This window comes from Notothenia rossii (assembly GCF_949606895.1).
Source record: "Notothenia rossii genome assembly, chromosome: 9".
NCBI classification, from domain to species: domain Eukaryota; kingdom Metazoa; phylum Chordata; class Actinopteri; order Perciformes; family Nototheniidae; genus Notothenia; species Notothenia rossii.
In genome coordinates, this window is record NC_136907.1 from 48545446 (window position 1) to 48566952 (window position 21507).

The 21507-nt window shown below is 39.8% G+C and overlaps 1 protein-coding gene across 1 annotated transcript in view; it reads right to left on the reverse strand.

Moving 5' to 3' along the window:
• wls (Wnt ligand secretion mediator) overlaps window positions 1–20022 on the reverse strand; it is a 29402-nt gene extending 9380 nt beyond the window's left edge. Inside the window, exons 1-4 of the mRNA XM_079651759.1 lie at window positions 19753–20022; window positions 8656–8780; window positions 7593–7754; window positions 7304–7440 (exon numbers count right to left, since the gene is read on the reverse strand). Of these exons, the coding sequence (XP_079507885.1) occupies window positions 7304–7440; window positions 7593–7754; window positions 8656–8780; window positions 19753–19942 (614 nt within the window). The 5' untranslated portion in view covers window positions 19943–20022. The remainder of the gene's footprint in view (window positions 1–7303; window positions 7441–7592; window positions 7755–8655; window positions 8781–19752) is intronic.
• Window positions 20023–21507: the final 1485 nt, after the last annotated feature.

Genomic DNA, 21507 nt, shown 5'->3' on the forward strand with positions numbered 1-21507 from the left:
CATTTTATTTTTCTCCAAATATATTTATAATCTGTATACTTTTTTTTCATTAGGAAGTATCGATATACAGCTTATCGACAGTTTGTACGTTGGTGCTGGGGTGTACGCGGCCCAAAAATCAGAGTCCCGCTGCCTGCATGTGCTGTAACCGAGATACGGAAGACTTTCCCTGAACCGGGAGGCCGCTATAAGGGATTTCAATGGCCAAATCTGTAATTTGACATAAGTCATGCAGCTGAACTGGTTAAAATGGTTTCGCATGATGTAAATAATTTACAAAGTACATCATTTACAATATTATTTTTCCAAAGAAACATGTAAATATAACAACATTTTCCAAATCACAAGTTTGTAAGATTGCATTAATTTACTGTTTGATAAATAAAAAAAGGGTTATTTTGTTAATTTTTCACTTGTAACATTTGATCTTTATTGCAGTGTACATTATTCTATTTTGGTATATGTGCGAGTCCACAAACAATTAAAAGTGGTAAAAATAAAGATATTCAGACGTAATTCATTTTTAGCCTTACTTATTTCACTTCAACTTTTATATATTTCAGTCACTAGGCAAGTTCACTGTACTCTGGTGACATTTAGCTCAAGCTGGCATAACACCTGTAGTAACTTAATTCTGACCCGAGTTTTGTGCACAATCTACCAGCACCCATGATCATTGTTTATAGCAATCAGGAAACATTCACAGCTCAAAAGTATTTTTTAATTCTTAGGGCTTTAATTCAGCTTCTCTACTAATGATAGTAATATCTTTAATGCTAATCTGATCAACCAGAAGAAAGTAGAACCTGGATATTGGAACACTGTGCCTACTGGTTCAGTAGAAGTGCATTGCACGAAATGTAGGTCCCGACACCCCACCAACAAGCACAGCCATAAACAGCAGAATGTAATGTATTAGGCAATAATATCGGTGATATGAGTGAGTAGAAACAATCATTACCACAAAACTGAACTATACATCGCTTCACCATCATGAATTGTTAGATAAAAAAAGTTTAGCGAGGTCCGGTTACACATATGTTGAGCGAAAATAGCGGAAGGATACAAAACAAACAATCCAGACGAGGCTGGTGTTTGCCACGTGTGACGTCACACAGCTGGGTTAATGGCTGGCAAGCTTTTTGCTACCGGAGCGGAATAACACGGGAAAGTGGCACACATTTCATGTTATTTGGGGGGTATTTATGGAAAGAATCATTGATGTTGATATGTCAAATGAAACAGTGGAAAGTGATGAAGCGATTTATTAACACAGAATAACGTTTATTTTGGACATTTCATGGACTTTAAATGCATGTCAACAGCAGTATTATTGATGTAATCTTAGCAGCAATACTGGAGTTTGAAGAAAGAAAAAAATGGATGAGATTAAACAAGTTACAAACCCTGAGGAAACTTTTCTTAGCAATCAGGATAATGAGGGCTATAACAGTGTTTGCAGATTAAATATAGGGTCACTTTGATTGGCTTTACACTACTCAGACACAATCAATGTTTTATAGTGGGGCTGCATCTCCAACTGCTCTAGGAGGATCATTAGATCTCGGGACATTTTTCATTATTGATTAGATTATCCATACAGCTACAAGCACAGTGTGTTCTCACTGACTGTCCAAATCGACATTATTTATTATCTTTCCATATAGCCTCATTTTAACAGCCAACCTCCCTCAACTTTGAAATCCAGACATTTAGAGATAAATAAGAAATGGGGGTGAACTAAGAACAATGGGCCTTCAGAAAGAAAGAACAGAGCTCGTCTTCAAAGCGTCTGCAGGAGGTCTCTGCACGCCGCCAGGAGATGAAAGGATGATTGTAAATAGATACTTAAGAGGGCAAAACAGAGCTGCAGTGTGTAGGTGTGAGAGAGAAGAAGAGAGGGGGAAGCTGTAGATAAAACAGGTGGCCTAAAAGCATGAGTACACTTTGTTCTGGGCAATATAAGTAATGGAACAGGTTCTGAGCTATACCGCTCCAGACAGCTCGTCAGTGATGTCCTACGGAGCGTACCGAGTGAAACCACATTCAGCTGGTATGCTAGGAATGTGTCCTGAGTACCACCACCACATACAGGAGAGAGAGTGTGTGTAGAGTAAGACAAAGGGTATGGTAAGAAAATATGTAAAGTGAATGTAGTAATAATAATAATTTATATCGCGCCTTTCATAACCTCAAGGTCGCTTTACAAAGAAACATATAAGGACAAGATATAAACAAAACAGGGGGCAGAAATGGAAGTGTAACATTGCAGTGGGGGGGGAGAGTGAGTTATTGTTGGAAGGCTATGTTGAACAGATGAGTTTTCAGGGTTGGTAGTAGAATTCTTTCCAAATATGTCATTTTTGCCACCAGCGGTTTCTCAATCAAGACTAAAACAAAGAAAAATACAAATGTGTTTGTTTGAGAAGAAGCTTTTAATCAATATTGTTATCTACAGATGTTTCTTCCTCTCCAAAAAAAAAGGCTGGGTGATTGAAACCAGTATAAACGCTGCATTAAGTTAAAAAATGGGACATGGGATCAAAGGGTGCAAGCTAACTGCTAACATTGGCTCAGCTTGTTGATCTGCTATCTTAAGATACAGACGTCTGATTGCTTACATCCTATTTCAGCTCAAATATAAAAAGGTAAAAAGGACCAAGATCTAAAAGTGTGTTTTGTCAAAATGTAGCTTAGAAACAGTATGAAAAGTGATTATATGACAGCCTCTGGCAGACAACGCATGCACAAAGAAGATGCACTACAGAGTTTTGAATGAAACGTAAAGTTACCTTGGTTCAAATTAAAATGTAAGTACCGTACACACATTTTCAACTATATCAAATGTAGGTCTAGTCGATTCTTGACAATTTAAAGTGTAATCGTTTTAAATGAAATAGACTATTTTCTTCTTTCTTTTTTTACACAGGACTTTTTAACATGCAGTGGTGGAATGTAAGAATGTATATTTACTTAAGTATTGTATTACACACACACACACACACACACACACACACACACACACACACACACACACACACACACACACACACACACACACACACACACACACACACACACACACACACACACACACACACACACACACACACACACACACACACACACACACACACACACACACACACACACACACACACACACACACACACACACACACACACACACACACTAAGCACACACACACTAAGCACACACACACTAAGCACACACACACTAAGCACACACACTAAGCACACACACACTAAGCACACACACACACACTAAGCACACACACACACACTAAGCACACACACACACACTAAGCACACACACACTAAGCACACACACACTAAGCACACACTAAGCACACACACACTAAGCACACACTAAGCACTAAGCACACACACTAAGCACACTAAGCACACACTAAGCACACACTAAGCACACACTAAGCACACACTAAGCACTAAGCACACACTAAGCACACACTAAGCACACACTAAGCACACACACACACAAACTAAGCACTCCGAGGTGTGGTTCAACTTTACCCGTCTCGATGTGGACAATGATTGTTGCCAAAATGGCAATAACAGTTTAGCATGTAAGGGCAGTAACACGAGAAATTTGTCTAAACATTTAGCAAAAGTGCACCACATTCAGACGGAGAAATTCACCGGGTTTGACTGTCTTTCTAGTAACTCTGTAGCCAGGTCAGGTGTTATGTATGCTAGCAGCAACACACAGAGTTAACTAAATTATACAAACATGGGTTAATGATTAGAGGTAACAGAGTTATTTATTTTGTTAAAGTTTCAGTTATTCTGTTTACAGTTCTGTCATCAGATTATTTAATACCATTTGTTAAAACATTGTTGTTTCTTTTGATGTGAAATATTATGCATTTAATTTAAATAAAAAGCAATGTTAGTTTTGTTCACAATTTGTTTAGTTAGTTCACCTTATTTTTTTCTCCAAAAGAACCGATCAGAATACAGTTAAAAGACCGGATCGATAAGCGGTATTGATAAAAGTAGTAGTACCGTTAAAACCTTAACGATGCCCATCCCTAGTCTCAACAGTGAAGTAGAAAAGACTTGCTCTCACCTCTCACACATGTCAAAGATAAAGAGGCAGAAGGAGCCGAACACGATGGGTCCGACCTGCTTCCAACTTCATTTTGGAGGCAAGTATTTTACTCTGTACTCCACTATATTTATTAAACGCTCATAATTACTAGCAACTTTGTGCATATGAAAACGCATGAGGTGATGCAATACGTTGGCAGGTATTTGCTACAGATAACAACTAAATTATATTATTCGAAAACACTGTAAAAAGAGCCTTAAGTGTTTCAATTCAGGATTTGTACTTGTAATACAGTATTTTAAGATTACAGTTATCCTACTTTTACTCAAGTGAAGGACTTTAGTACTTTTCAACCCCTGTCGACATGTGATGCTAGGAGTAGCACAGGTGTAGCTAATAACATTAATTATGTCTGGTTCCATCTGGGTGAGACACTTCCTGGGCTCTGCTGCTGTGCCTGCTGACTCACTGACATGTAACTGAACACAGCCATGGGTATTGTTATTTAACATCAGTGTTTGTTGCACTTCTGCTTTTTGCGGACCACAGAAATATTTTCTGTCAATTTTAAGAAAAGTTTGACTCAGCTGACGGATGTTTCTGTAATAAATTGAGATTTTCCATTAATCTTCTTCATCAACCTTTTCTGCTAAGATTCTCAAAAATGTGCCCTCTTAAATTCAAATATAATCTAGGTGTGCCATTTTTTGGTTCATCAAAAAATAATCTGCTGTCCACAAATAATGTACAAGATCCTGAGAGCCTGCCGACTCCTCTGGGAATGAGAGCCTTGAGCTGGAAGATACAGAGGGAAGGAGAGAGACTATGACATGTATGCGTGTATGTCTATGCCCAGAATGTGTGTTTGCAGCATGTGTCGGCTGAGTGCTAGCTTGCAGATTTTGTTTCATGCTTGGCCAGGCACTTCCTGTGGCGCCTCTGACTGATCTGTCCTCCCAGCACAGCGGGGGGTTAGACAAACAGAGGCTGAGAGCAGAGCTCCAACATTCAGGCCCCGTCCACACGGAGACGATATCAGTTGAATCCGCTAACGTTCTCTATCGTTAAGACGGTTCATCCACACAAGGCCGACATGGAAACACGGATTCGGAGCCCGAATCCGATAAACGTTGACAACGGCTCCCAAAGTGGGCAGGTCTGAGGACGAAATGCTTGCGGCTCCATGTGTATGCCCTATACCAGGGGTGGGGAACCTCCGGCCCGTATACGGCCCGCGAGACCATTTGGTATGGTCCTCGAGGTCATTTATAAAACACACGCAAAAAAGAAAAACATTTAAGAAATCTAGACCGCAAAAGAATTAAACAAGCGAGTGCCTGTTTTTACTGGCCAAGGTCAGGGTCCTTGAACACAACACGAGCCTAACGTGTCATCACGTGGTATGCCTCGTCTAACAGGGGTGCAGTTCTGACAGAGAGAGCACCGGAACGTCGCTCCGGCACTTGAACCAGAAATTGAAGTACCCATAAGGAGCCGTACACATGCCGCAGTTTTTGCGTGGTTGTGTCTTTAGTTGAAAGCCCCATCTGTTCATCTGTCATACTGATCATACAGTCAATAACTTTGTTGTTATTAGCATCTGGTTAGCTAGCTATGCTAACGAATATAAGAAGCTTTTTCTCCAACCAGTGAGGTAAAGGCACATCTTTATATGATCATTATAGTTATAAAAAAAAAAGTAAATAGGTATAAAATACTATATGACAGTAAAAATGAGTTGTTATTAATAAACAAGAAGACAGTTTGAAAGGAGAGTGATTTGTAAAATATCCATAAAGAAAAATAAATCTGCTTACAGTTGTATGGGTGTTGAGAGATGTATCCATAGATCTCCTAATGTTGCTCTCAAAGTGCACCAGATTGATGCTTTTAACTTATTTATTTTTAAATAAATCTTCCCGGGGGAGCATGCCCCCCGGCAAGGTTAGGTTCCCCCACCCCCCCCCCCCCACTTAATTAATGTTCACATAGATAGGAAACTAAATACACTTGCAAACATCTTGTGTCCATATCTTTCTGTTTTGGTGATCATGCCACACCGTGCACGAGCATGCATACGCGAGTCATGGCAAGATATCTGGATTAAGTGTTTGCTTTTTCTTTGCACAGCATGAAAGAAAGGACACATGAATGGGCTGTGATTTTAGTTTTTTTAAGCAGAGGTCAATCATTTGTACGGCCCTCGGAGGATGTTGAAAAAATTGAAATGGCCCTTGAGAGCAAAAAGGTTTGCTAATGGTAACACAAGCCAAACATGCTAAATCATATCAGAAGGCATCACCCAGATTTGGCAATGGGCCCGGCAAAAGACAACAGCTTATCCCCGCTGCTTTCAAGAAGCCAATAGACATGAAAGCCGAGAGACCAAAATAAATAACGGAAGCTTTTGGCATATGTTTTTCAGCGGCTATGCTGCGCCCTTATGCAATAGTAGAGGACCCCGGCTTTTATTGATTGTGATTGAAACACTATCTCATTATTTATATTGTAATATTTTCAAGACATTCTTTTTAGTTTTACAGTTTATTGAACCTTTTTGTTTGACATCAGCCATTATAGATAATATGGCCTTCTGAGTGTGTTTGTGGTTTGTTTTTAACTGCAATAAAGTTAATTATTCAAAATGTTAGAGTTCCTTATTTCTAAACTGAAACTTGCACTACTGTTCAAAATAAATAAAAAACAAACCTGGCATTATGTATTTGGGACTTTTATTTTATTTTTCTTGTTGTACCGAACCCGTACTGAACCGTGACCCCCAAACCGAGGTACATACCGAACCGTGAATTCTGTGAACCGTTACACCCCTATAATATACTATTGATAGTTAATTACATTGAAGACTTTTCTTTTTGACGCTGCCTTTTATTAAATAAAAAACAATATTCTTATTTTACACTGCACTGTAACTTATATTTCATACCAGTGTTATTCTATTTTAGCTGGTTTTAACTTGTATTCTTTTGGCTTTAATTACTTTATTATAATATTCAAATGTGATTTGATATTCGGTTTATATGTTTTTTGCTATATAAAACATGCCTAGTCTTAAATTACTAACCAAAAAAAAGAAATAGGATCTTTGCAATAAATTGATCAAATTAAAATGTATAGGTGCATCCCTTATGATGACATATGGTGCTAAGAATACAACAGTATAGAGGGAATATCAGTGAGGGAGCTGCCTTACTTCTCCAGCAGCACAGGAGATCTGCTCATCATCAGGATCCTCCTCCAGTACCAGATCATGATGATGAGGATGCTGGGAGTGAGGAAGGTCTTCATCGCAAACCACACTTTGGTGAAGCCTCCGTTCTGGTGGATGCTCTTAGAGAAGAAAAAAGGAACCAAAGTCAAATATTAGCTTTTTGAATGTTTCCTGGTTCCCAAGCAGGCGCTAACACCACCTCACTCGATGGCAAACGCCCTCAGTTTAATGCGTAACCTTTAAGAAGTTTACCGATCAAATGCCAACTCACCACGAGACGAATGTCCTTGATCTCTCCGATCCCCACGTTGACCTTCTTGCGCTCATTGACAGGCAGGCGGATGTTGAGCAGGTAGTACTTATGGGCCACACTGCCCACTTCCATGAAAGGCAGCAGGTCACACTCATAGTAACGGCCCTCGTTCTCAAAGGTCTGAAAAACACAAAGCAACACACCATCTGGTTCAAAACTGAAAGATGTACTGCACTGTAAACCCCTCTGCAAAAGAAATGTAGCTTTTAAATCACATCAATAAATAAAACAAGTTAATAAGCCAACACTGGTGACATCAAAGTTTCATTATGATGAGCAGCATCCAAAGTCAGACATTTTTTTTGTGTGATGACTGTCATATCATCAAACTGCAACAATACAAGCTCTAAGGTTCGATTAGAAACCAGAATTTTCTGGAAGCTGAAAATCCCCATGTCATTGTTTTAATGCAGGGTATATGTTGCGTTTGAAATAACTTTTTGTGGTGCAAGAAGTCATACCCCGAGAAATTATTTGGCATTGTAGCATTTCCAGTGAGTTCGTTACGAGGTCAATATATATTTTTTTATTATATTTTGGTTAGATTCCCGTGGTCTGTGGTTAACACAATTAAAAGATACTTTCACGTTTTGTTCTCTATAAGTAAACAGCTTAACCTGGTATACACCTGCAGCTTTTACCCGCTTTTATAACAGCAGCTGCTAACAATTGACAAAAGACTGAATGTCATCAAGCCAAAGATGAGTCCGTCTTTAGCTTAGGGGTGGTGATGCGCAGCTGTATGTAGTCTGTTTATAGCGTCAGCTTTTACTCCTGGCAATTGCATTTATGCTTTAAAAATAAAATGTGGTGTTTATATGTGGACATTTTCATGCTGAACAACTGTTTGCCACATATGTCATTATTGCAATATTCCAATATCTAATTGAAAAATGTAATTGCTCTCAGTCAAGGGAGCCCTTATGACGCTAACTTTCGGGTCGGCCTACAAAAGTACATCATCCCTGCACCCCACTGCTCTAAAGATGCATCATGGGGAGGCTCAGAGTGTCATGATCACCTTGGCTGTAGTGAAGTTGCAGCTGAGCTTCCTCTGTTCGAAGGAGTGAGCCATCTCCGTCCACTCGCTGACCGTGTCGTCTCTGTAGGCCAGCCCCACGTCGATGGTGGCCAGCGATCCATCCTCTGGAACAAAGACCATAACAGCAATTCACTTTCAGATCAATACAAACATATTGTCTGTCAATTAATGTCCCCCATTCAAAATATATTTTGTGCAAGTCATGAGTTTAAAAAATGACGTAGAGCTTGCAGAGGAGGAGTGTTTTGATCCGTCTCAATTGTTACTGTGATAGAGATTTATGATTTTAGGTTCTTAAAATGTGTATGCGTGTGCTCACTACTTATCCAATCATTACACTTAGGCCCCGTCCACACAGAGACCAAACGGGTTGTATCCGCTAACGTTCTCTATCGTATAGAACAGGGGTCTCCAACACGTCGGGCAGCTTTTCAGTAGCTCACTGCTCGCGGTTCACTGACTGTGTAGAAAAAAATCCGACGACAATTAATGCACTTGAATCGCTCGCTTGTGTCAGACCACGCTTAAACGTTTGCCAGGGGTGGACAACAACAGCGATAGCTAAATGGGGGGCTACAGCTTAACACTGTGGAGGAAGAGGGGCTGCGTTAGATAATTCGGATCGTATCCAACGTGTCGACTGCACATCACAGCGCGTTATTTTGACCCACAGTGGGAACTTCAGTCTCATGCTTTGACTGAAGATGAAGACAGAGGAGCGGCATTTCACCGACAACTGTAAACAGGCTTGTCTGTTTGAGTAACTGGCTCAGTGCAAAGAAGTAGACAGGGTTGGGAGAGAGTGTAAGAGAGAGAGAGGTTCCAGGTTGTTGTGTTGAGAATATTCAGGAGAATATTTGTCATTGTTCCAATGATAATAAACAAACATTTGCATAAAGCATATTTGTCCACTCATATATTAATTAATTACAAAACTTGAAAAATATTCCTCTAAAAAGGTACATTTAGAACAGATACAAAATGTGCGATTAACTATGGACATCATGCAATTAAATATTTTAATCGACTGACAGCCCTAGTTTTTATCCAAAGGAATTTACATATACTTTAATTCCATGGACACGCCTAAGGGAGCAATTTTTGGGCTCAGTTGCCCAAGGTCACTTTGACACAAAGCGCAGGGGCTGTGGATTGAACCACTAACCCTCTGATTGGAAGACACACATTTAGACCCTGACTCACAGATGCCCATAATAAAGACCAATAGAAAGAAAGAAAATGCAAGAATGCAAGGGCGTTGGTCAACCAAAAATCTTGGTAGACTGGTCGAGTGTATTGTTCCCAGTAGCCTACAAATTGAATATAAAACATAAAAAGCCATTTTTAGCAAGTTCAATTGTTATTCAATTAGCTCTGATAGATCTTTGACATCGTAAATACCACACAAAAAAAAAAATCGACCAGTTACCCGATACTACCCACAAATTTTGCCAGTAGAAAACCAAAAAAGGACAGTTCCAAACAAGTTGAGTGGAACCATGACGGTATCATGCAGTGGAAAAGTGGCACAAGACATTCTTGTTGTTGTAATCCGTTGCCTATTATACCTCCTTCACTCAAAGAAGAGGCTGTTATTATTCTAGTGATAGGATCAAATGAAGTCCTGATGACAGACAGCCACTGCCTTTTAATTATGAAAAAAGCACAGAGACATCACTGCTGGCACTGACATGGAGACAGTCCCAAATATATATCATTGCTGCTCATATCCAGGTACCACGCAAGCATTTCTATAAGCTGATACCACTCCAGTTTGGTACAGTGTAAAAAGGATTAGTAGGGACATTTTAAACCTATCATGAATGTGCTCCATTGCTGCAGTTCTAACCAATGTTAATATATGAAGGCTAGATTTTCAACTAGGCTGTTCATAGTTGGTTTATTGTAAAACAATCAAGGTCAAATATTTCAGTGTTAATCCTGTCACCTGGGAGGAATTGTATAGATTACCAGGATTATTTCTCAGCATGTAAACATATTCAGTGTGCGCTCCATGGTGGCCCAAATCTAGATTACTTCCTACTTGACATTAATTTCAACAACAGCTTGAGGTGGCCTCCAATATCCCATCCCGGTGAATCCAACCAAAACATCCAGCGCCAAGCTATTAGAACTGCATCTTTGGATCACATTACAAAGCCAAGTGTTCTCTCCTCCAGAGTGCCTCTTGGCCGTTATGAAACAAGCTGGAGTGAAGAGTAAGAAACTCGGTGGCCTGTGCTGTTAAGAAGAAAAAGTAGAGGGAGGAGGAACCAGCTGAGAACTGGCAGCCGACTGTCTGTGTAATGCCCTCCGCTCTGCCATTGGTGGAGACAGGCCCACCAACGTGAGCCCGTTTCATGCTAACATTCCACTCCAGTCCAGCGGCCATTGCCACAAAGACTAAGCCTCCTCAACAGCTGTGTTATTGCTGGACTCTAGCCAAGGGGGTGCTCTCAGCCGGTTGGAGTGGGGCAGGTGGGTGGAGTGGTTAATAAGGGCAAGCCTCGCACATTGTTCCACAGATAAGGCAGACTTGGAAGAGACAGACTTGTGTTTATTCATCATACAGAGAGTCATGGTTCAGACAGGCTGATGCCATGGTGTCATTAAGGAGGACCTGGGTTAGCAGGTATTGGGGATTATTAGCATTTTATTAAATCTGATTCCAGGATGTAACTAGTGCAAGGAATCTATATCGTATCAACTCAGTTTAGGTTTCATATCAACATGTTTAAGGAGTCAAAGTAACAAATATGTTAATGATTGAAAGCCCTTTACTTTTTCTGTAATTTGGCAAAGATTCAATGAAAACCTTATTCCATATTTTTTTCAGATGGTAACTTGCTTTAAACTGAAACACTTAGAAAAGTTTTACCTAAAATAATTTGTTTTGGTATTGTGCAAAATGACTATCGGAATATGCTATTCACTAAAGGAGAGAATATTACATTTGTTAACACTAAGATAAACACATGTTTGCCTTTATCAAAATAAAAGCACCCATCAGAACCCAACAATTACTGCAGTTATTTTATAAGACTCATGCTACATACGGATGTTGTAAATAATAGTTTAAGTTCCTTCAATGTACTGCTTGATTTTACTTTCCATGAAACCAAGAAGAGTCATATTTGAGAAGGATATCTATGAAAGCTCCATCAATGTGCAGAGGCATCAAGTGTTGTTACACCTACCATGCAGCAAGCAGATATGACTTTATTATTATAATTACTACACAACAGGCCAAAGGCTTGAGTGTGCTATACACAAGTTAGCTAGTACTTTCAAGCACAACTCCCCTCAGGAGAAACAAAACAGTCAAGACACACTGCAGAAGGTTTCTACTACAAGCAGCATGTACAATACTCTTGTTCTCGCAGCACCTCATGTAGATCAGACAGTCAGTGTGAGACGGAGCGGTCGGGGGTCCGGCCTGACTCACCACTCCTCTGTTTGGCAGCCAGGCAGTAAACAGCCGCAGCACAGCTTCACTGAGGCTGAGAATGTGAGCAAGCAAATGATGCCGGTGAGTAGGCCGCCACTGGAGCATGACTGTTTAGACAGGCCGGACTGGAAAGGCCGGGTCATATAAAATGACAACATAAACATTTGATCTCTATGTTTACAATGACCTTCCTCTTCATTACAAACTAGCCTACGTTGGATGAATCCAGTATTATGGGTACTTGTCAGTGTGGACTGTGTGTCAGAGGTTGTTATGAAGCAAGAATGTGCATGCACTCTAAGCCTTGAAGCGGAAGATGTGATTAGGAGTCAAAACCTCTTTCCCAGGCTCTGCTGGTGATCCAGTCAGTTATGAGACTGTCACCATCCTCCCTCTTACCAGGATCCCTAGCAGGATACCAAACCCAGTCTTTCTCCAGACATGAGTTATCTCCCCTTTCCTCCCCCATTTCTCCACATTCAAGCACTGAGCTGATGCTAAGGTCTGTCTCTAACCCCTGACACTCATTGGTGGGTTTCATTACAATAGACACGAGATATTTGAAACAGCTCAGGGCATTCAATTAAATCCCTCTGGATTAAAGAAAATCTGAAAAATCGTCTGTCAACCCTCAGAGCTTTAAAATACTTCAACGCCCATAGATTGTCAGGACCATGAGGTAAAAAAAAGATAAACTTGTGCATTTAGTTCTTCTCTGATTTGTGTACACTCAGACTTTTATAAAACCCAACCAAGAGGAGTACACAAACATGAAGTTCTACACACTCAAACAGCATCTGTATCTGACAAAGTTATGCAGCACTTTGATGCTTCCGATGCGTATATTTTTCGCAAAATCGCCCACATGTAATGAATAAAAAATAACAGGTACAGTATTGATTGTGGGCTCATTACTGTGGAATCCATGTCACACACTTATTAAGGGACTTAAGTGACAAATTATGCAAGCTCTGCAGTATCTGAGCCATTCATCAGGGAACACCCACGCTGACATGCATACGTGTTACTATGGTTACTAAATGGTTTGCCTAAAGAGGTATATACATGGACTTATACAGATACACGTATAAGATATTTAAAATATTCAAAATCAGCTGATTTCTTAGTAGTTAAGCTTTGAAAGTATGCGTAAATCACATAAATGCTTTAATAAATCCTGTGTTTAGTTTGTTTACTTTCACGATTTAAATCTTTCAAAAACAGTCTTTGGTTGTATGATCAGCACAAGGGCTTCAATAGACAGCCCAAATGACTGCACTAAGGCAAAAGTAGGGATGCCCCGATCACCTTTTTTTGCTCCCGATCCGATTCCGATCATTTGATTTTGACAATTTGCCGATACCGTTTTTTCCCGATCCGACCTTCATGCAATGCATTAAGAGAGAAAAAAGAAAAAAAACATTCAAGTTGTCCCTTAAGGTTATTTTTTTATTTAAATTGGATATTCTATCCAACATGGATATAGCTTCTTTCTTTCACAGCAGCATTGGATCAGTTCAGTTGTGCAGCATTGGATCAAAACAAAATAAAGCTTTCAGTACTCGTTAGCTTACTGCTACAATTAGACACTGCGCCCTGCCCACTCTGTTGCCAGATTTGAGAGAAATAAGCAACCAGGTCTATGAAAACAAGCCCCAAAGAAGCAACACATACATGATGTTCTGTAATTTGAAACCAAAACTAAGGCCTCAGGATGACTTTAAGACTTGAACATGGTCATTTTTGTTTTGTAACATTGAATACAACATTTTTAAAAAAGTATTTAAAAAAAAAAAAAAAAAAAGAAGAAAATCCCGATCCCCGATTTTTTTCCTCCCGATTCCGATCTTTTGAAAATCACGTGATCGGCTCCGATCCCCAATCACGTGATCGGATCGGGACATCTCTAGGCAAAAGGGTTACGTTTGTTTGAACTGAACCAAACAGGTAAGGCGTGAAAGCAATCAAAACTTCAAATAGCAGGACGATGGGGACCATTGCATCTGTCCCCTTAACAAAATTGGGAGAATAGACAGCAACAAATGTAACCCCACTCTGAAGGGGATCTCCCCAATTCAAACATTAATGTGTAAGAATGAAATAATACTTAAATTAGACTGTTTCAAATCATTTCAGAAATGGTTAAAACAATGAATGACATCTTTTAAAGCCTCGAAAAGACAAATGTCAGCTGTGAATTTCCATAACTGTGATGATCAAAAGTATATAAATCATTTAGCTGTGGTTATAATAAGAGATCATTGCTCAGAGGCAACTAACAAGAAACAGCTCTGGTTTAAATCCGTCATCTATCTTCATTTCGTCTCAAGAGTGTCCTCTAAATCCTTCCAAACCCCCGAAGGGTCTATAGAGAACAACCAGCAGGGCATCCATCATTGTTTGCCACCTTTCAGCGTAACAGAAATCCAATCTACTGAATGAGACACTTTTCTGTTGGTCCCTCAAGCGTTCCCCTGATAAACTGTAAAGAGACCACAAGACAACATCCAACCAGGACGTCTCGCCAGCAGGGTAACATGTAACAAGTATTCCTGATACAGTTGGAATGAATGAATTTATGATGCGTGTGATGAGACTTGACAATAGATGTGAATATTTGAGACGCTAGCTTGGTCTCATTGGGCCTCAAATATTTGCCGTCAGATTGTGAAACTAAGAAATACCAGCAATAAAAAAAAATTAAGAAGTAGGGGAAAAATAAGTTGAAAACACTGAAAAATGGAAGGCGTATTCAAGACAATTAACCAAGTTATTCACTATTTTCTCATTACCACCTAGATGGCTTTTTATTCTGATAGAATCCCTTACCACAAATTGCTTAGTTAACCAGTAGTCGTCAGTTCAAGTGATTAGTGGACTAGTCGTCGCACTTCTATGATATATTATGATTATTTATTTATTTGTATATTGGCATCACAAAATGGTTTAATTTCCAGGGCTACAATTTGACACGTGATAAGCGGTAGTGTGTGACTATGCAAACAGTTGTAGCGCCTGAATGATGGATATGGTTAAATAGATGAACCAAAGCAAACTGGAAATATACACATTGTCTCATTAAGTCCTCATGGAATACAATTGTAATGTCTCTCTTTCCAAGGTCAGCATTAGGCATGGGCGGTATCATTTTTTTCATACCGTCATACCTTGCTGACATCATACCGTGGTATACGGTATATGACGGTATCAGTCCCAATTTAAGGGGTAATTTCTCCCCCCCAACATTTTTTTACTCACTATATCAACAGCCCCACCAAAAATATTTTCCACCAACCGCCACTGACGGTATGACTTGGGTCGACTTGAGTGAGGTGGCGTTCGGCGGCAAATAGATGTTTCGAACGGTATATTATATGTTCGGTGTAAAATGCAGCCCGAGCCGGTAGACGCTCACAAAGTGCCGCGACGTGCCCGCAAGTGCAAAACAAGGGCTGCATACATGACACATTGTGCAAATGGCACATTTTGAGATCGGATACAGGACGCGTTTGTAGATGTCCGACGTTGTTTCCATAGTGAGCTAAGTTAACAATATATCATCATACATAAACATTTTCCGGGAGTAAATACTTGACTTATTGAATAAAGTTTGCTATATTCACTAACTAGTTTGGCAATATTATTCCGTGCATGTGTTAAAAACCTTATTTCCATTTGATTCATTGGATTACTCGCGTGAATGTTTAGCAAGTAAATGCTTTCGTTTTTAAAACCGTCCGACCTCGACTACAAAACCATCAACCAGTTGCATAGGATTAAAAAATGTCAACACTCACTCACCCCGTCTTAAACATTCCCAAAGAAGTGCCTCTGTCTCTCGTTGTGCTGGATGAAGTCACTGGCGACGAGTAAACCCAAAATAGTCCCAAACAGGCGCAGAGGCATTTTTCTTTTTTACTAGTTGTCCGAGTTCGGGGCCGGCAAATGCTGCCGCCATCTTGCTCAGCTCAGCTCAGCTCTGTGCTGAGCTCTGAGAGCGGGAAAGACGGACTGCCCTCCCCTGCCCTCTGCTGGCGCGTGCTGTACATTACAACCAATGTTGTCCCTGTCAAAACTCCGTGTCAGTGTAATAGAATGAAATGCATCTGTGATTTGACGCACAGTCTGTGACGTCACGGTATTGAAAATCATACCGACGGTATTTCGAAATACCCTGGTATACCGTAATACCGTCATACCGCCCAAGCCTAGTCAGCATTATTGTATATTATAGGTCTATATATTATAATATTAGGCCAGGCTACCGACTGAATCGCTGTCATTTACTGCTGCTGTCGTCAGGGGAACTCTGGTTTTGCTCACAGTGAAGCCAGCTTTTGATAATATGCACTTCCGAGGACACGTGGATGTCGATGGCAAACATTTTCGGCGGGGTTTGCATGTCATGCTTTATACGCTCAAAATGATACCAAACTTTGGATTTCCTGCCCGACAAAATGTACTTACAGATCTAGCACATCATTTCAGACTCCAGCTTAGAGCTTCCTGCCTACGACCTGCCAAAGACCAATATAGAGCAATGTTAAGCCCTCCCACTATTTTCCAAGAGGGCGTTGTCAGATTTTCAATTTCAGGTTTTAACCAGGAGATGGCGCTTCAATCACAAATACAGAAAGACAAGTTTCATGGACTTTCAGTTGTGTTTTGAAGAGCATTTGAACACATCAATATTTTAGATCAACTAAAGTATATCTAATCTTGTAATTCAATAATATATAGTCTTTATATATTAAATAATCATAATTATAATGTAAATGTTTACATTACACTTCTTTATTTGTTATGCTCATACTTTTACCTTTACAATCGTTTGCTTTAATATGCAGTATATTTTTTGTATATTTTTGTGTTTGCTTCCTCCTGCTCCCTTTCGGACACATACTGTATGATTTATTATTATTATTAATATGAAGATATTATTAAGATAAGATAAGATGTTACTTTATTGATTGAACATTTTAGTTTAGAATGTGCTGTCCCACGGTAATTCAGAGGGCTCACAGGTCACATTCCGACCATTATTTAAAACAATAGGTGCTTTCACACCGTCTACAGTTTGATTTGTATAGAGGGAGCTCTGTCAGTTTTCGAATTACCCATTTGCTTTCGGGGAGCCCTATTTTTCAGAGCACATCCTGCTACTAAATATGTCACACGCACGCTCTGTTGACTGGCGCAGCAGCGCGGATGCGATCAATTGCTATAAAAACACTCTTCTACTAATACAAACGGTGTCACTATGCCGGCGGATGTGGCCGTTGTTGAAGCCTCTTCAGGCTCCGCATCGGCAGGCCTCTCCCTCGGTGTGGAGCTGTCAAGCTCGACCCTAACGCTGCTTACAGCCGGCCAACTAAAAGTTGTTTTCCGTTCACGTTGTAATTTTTAGACTCCTTCGCTTCTTTGCTTGTGAATCCAAAAGCTGTGAGGCTTGGCTGTTTTCGTTTTGCCATATTTTTTATTACAAAGTCAGAGTTAAAAAAGATATCGATATGAACATTTCAAATACCGCGACGGCGTCACCGCCATAACCATAGCAACGTAAGTAAGAATGCAGCACCGCCACATACAGATGGCAACACCCAGACATATTCACAAATATAAAACAAATATTCAGAAACTGTAATGAACAATAACTATTATTTATTTCAAGAACTGTTATTTACAGAAACTCAACATTTCTAATCTGTGTGACACAAATATGCACGATTGTTTTGGGCTCCCCCTATTTATCTCAAAGTCAGCCTTCAGGGGAGCTCCCTCCCTCTTCGGGGGAGCCAAGCTCCCCCTAGCTCCCCCCCATTTCGAACAGTGTCTGTGGCTGAATGGCCAGCGATTAGGTGCGGCACATTTATCATAGGTGATCAGAGCTAACTGCCTGCCATCAAATTTCATTTAAAAAACAGATCTGATTTTAAGACTATTTCTGCACTCATGAAGAATGATAAGAATAAGAATAATGCGTATTGAACTGGTTTCATTCATTAGTTTGTTTATTTAACACTAGAACCACCAATCGGGTAAATTTGTGTGATGTGTGTTGTGTGTCTGCAATGTAACTTTTTTTCAATAAAATATTAAAGTCTCCCAGTCCGTGACTTTTCCTGAAAGTGTGTTATGTAGCACCCTATGTTTTTAAAAATTGCATTCTAATAGCGGGATTTGACGGGTTTAGGTAGGCCTATACAAAAACCTCTGGCGGTTCTAGTGTTAAGGTAATTAGGTACAGTAGAAGCCCTTTTTTATCAGGAACGAATTTAGCAGTTGAACATAAAAGTCAACTAACTGAAGGTCACTTGCAATGACAGTGTTGTGTCTAACTGTAAGCTTGTCACTCAGAGTAACCTACCGTTAATTTAGCTGCTGTAGAAGAAAGATCAAGGGGGGAGGGGGGGAGAGAGCTGTGGTTGATGGGCCATTAGTTGTGTAAATACACAGCTGAGAGCTGCCGTTTCATTCAGACTGTTTAAAAAACGGTAACAACGGACTATTTTTCTTAGCGGATGCATGTTAATTTAAATCAATACATAAAACTATTTTTTAAATCAATAAAAACATTTTCTAAATCCATAAAAGCATTTCAATTAATATTGGGAGTCATGTCGTTACTTTGTTGAGAATGTGGCCATGTAATAAGCGGGATAATTTGCAGCGACTTGTTCCTTATGGGGAAAATAACACCCTTCATCCAGATGAGGATCCTTCCGCTACGCTTTGGGATCCTGATCGACCGACGAGGCTCCATTAAAATATACATATTTTTTGTGAATTACTGAGTTTAGGCACGTTAATAACGTTTTAATTAAGTTGTATACAGTATATTCATATGTGTCAGTGATTTCATGTCAATTCGGCGAACATAAACATAAATGATCGTGGTGAAGATGATGATTAAATTAGGATTAAAAATCGAGAGCCGGGCTGCATTTCCTCCCGTTGTTTTTTTTCGAATAACAAAATTATTTTGTTAAATAACAACATGGTGATGTTTTGTAAATGATTACATGTCTCTTATTTAGCACAGTAGTATGATATCAGTGACATATGGATCTTAACAAAGTTCCGCTGTACATCCAGCATACTGTATCTCACTTTATTTCACATGAGCTCCAGTGTGGAACCCCACTGCACACCCTGGTGGATCAATGATCCATTGCAGCTGGCTTCATTATAAATTACATTTATCTATCACGGGGGCGGTCTCAAGTCAAGCTGGAGGTTTTCCCTTGAGCGAGGGCAGATCACGTACCAATCACGGCCCTCGCGTTTCAAACTGTCTGAAATGAATCGCTACATCTGTAACACGGCGCGGCTCCCAAAAAGAAGTGTGAGAGTTTTTCTGGTCAAAGCGACAATGCACAGCGCCCATATGGAGTTTTGTTTTTTAAATGTCCATGCAAAAAAATACAACAATTGCTCGACTAAGAGTTTTTGAGCCGACTAACGTGTGGTCGACAGATAGGGGCAGCCTTACTTACCACCAATCCAATACAAGTTAGCACTGCCTCTTAGTTGGACTTTCTACCCACTAATATATCTTAAAAGCCATGTCCTGAGGGGAAAACATGCTGTGTTGTGCTTAAAACCCATAAGAAAGCCTTGGTTCTCACCTATCTGGTTGTACATCTTGAATGCGATGTCAAACTGCAGGATGACCAGCATGAACTGGAACCAGGGGCTCATCTCTTTGTTGGGCAGTGGAATGTGAACAGCAAACACAATGTTGTTGGCCTCAATCTTCTTGGCCATGGCCTCTTCGAAGTTCCGGATCTTGTCGCATTGGTTGGGACCCCAGGGCATGAACCATTTGGATTCCTGTCTATGCTTAGTCGTGTCCACACACTTCGTGGCCAAGTAGTGGACCGCTGTGGTCGGGCTGGGAGCTAGAGAGACAAAAACAAAGTAATGTTAGACGAGGTGTCATGTTGAAATACCGCAGCATTTTGAAGTGTTTCAAGGTCCTGCCAAGCCAAATGTCTCCTCAAACTAATACATTCTGAAAAGTTTGAGTAGAAATCAATAAATAAAACTTGAGCACTCGGGTTTGAACTGTGCAAGGACAATATTAATATCTTAGCAGCCATTAGGAACAGTCAACAGCTTGGGTTTAGGCCAAATCCAATCCAAACACTTTGGAAATTGCTTTGAACAGTGTTTAGAAGCTGCCTGGTTACAAAGCTCTCCCTCTCTGAGGTGACGGGAAGGGAGAATTCCCGAAAGCTCTCAGGCAACGATTACAATGTTTACGCATTGAGATTCATGAGTTTGACAAGACTGTTTGTGGTCTCTCCTCACAGGTTTTTAGAAGTGCTTGGGAAAAGATCCATCATTATCATGCGAAGACAAAAACTTTAGTGTCCCGTTGTTAAAACTGGAAGGTCCATGTGAACGACATCTGAGTGCTTTGAGAGTGGAGGTGTCAGTGAGTTAAAAGCTTAACTATCATGTAGTGGAGAATGATGTCAGAAGATCAGCATGTTCAACCAGCTTGTAGGATTGAGTATGGGCTGGGATTGCGGCAAAATAATTTAGTGCAACACTATAAATGCTCTCAATGCTATTGACACAGCTTTCTTTCTTATGTCCTTTAGCCCAGAGTTCACTGGACTATACTTTACCAAAAGGAGATAATTCCATCACAAATGTTGCTGAAGGAAAAATGTAAATGAAGCATTAAATTACCTCTGCTGTGGCTGTTTAATTGTATTCTATTGATACATTAAAAACATCCTTTCTTAGGATGCATATTTTGCACAGGAACCCTTCATTAAAATGTAAAACATTGCAATCGTCATTGTAATTCATTGTATATTCGTTATACAGTTACTTTCAATTTAAACTAATCTAAACATTTAAATAAATCATCCACCAAAAGTGCAGTTTGATTCTCAGATTAGTTGTCCTTTCTTAAATCCATATCAATTCAGCTTTATATATTCCCTTGAGATCAAAATGGGGACATCATTTTTAGTACCCAAGTACCTGGGAGTAACGTTAAGACACAACAGAACCAGGAAGAAAAACAACAAAAACAACTGATATATGAAAATATGAAAGTCCTCTTGTCTGACTAAATATCAGTGGAAGGACTTCAAGATAAATGTGAAGATACTTCCACTGCGTTTTTTGATATATGATTTATTCTTGAAATATTCAATACACAGAGACAGCAGCGATACAATACATTACATTAACCCTGCGATAACTAACAAAATAACCCCAAGAAACAACACATCAGTTACAATTAGACAATAATTAAATAAAAGAAAAAAGAAAAAGAAAATATATATAAAAAATGAAAACCTGCAAGACATTTTGTGAGCATTTCTGTGAGCTGTTGCGGTACAGGCCAATGGGGACAGACT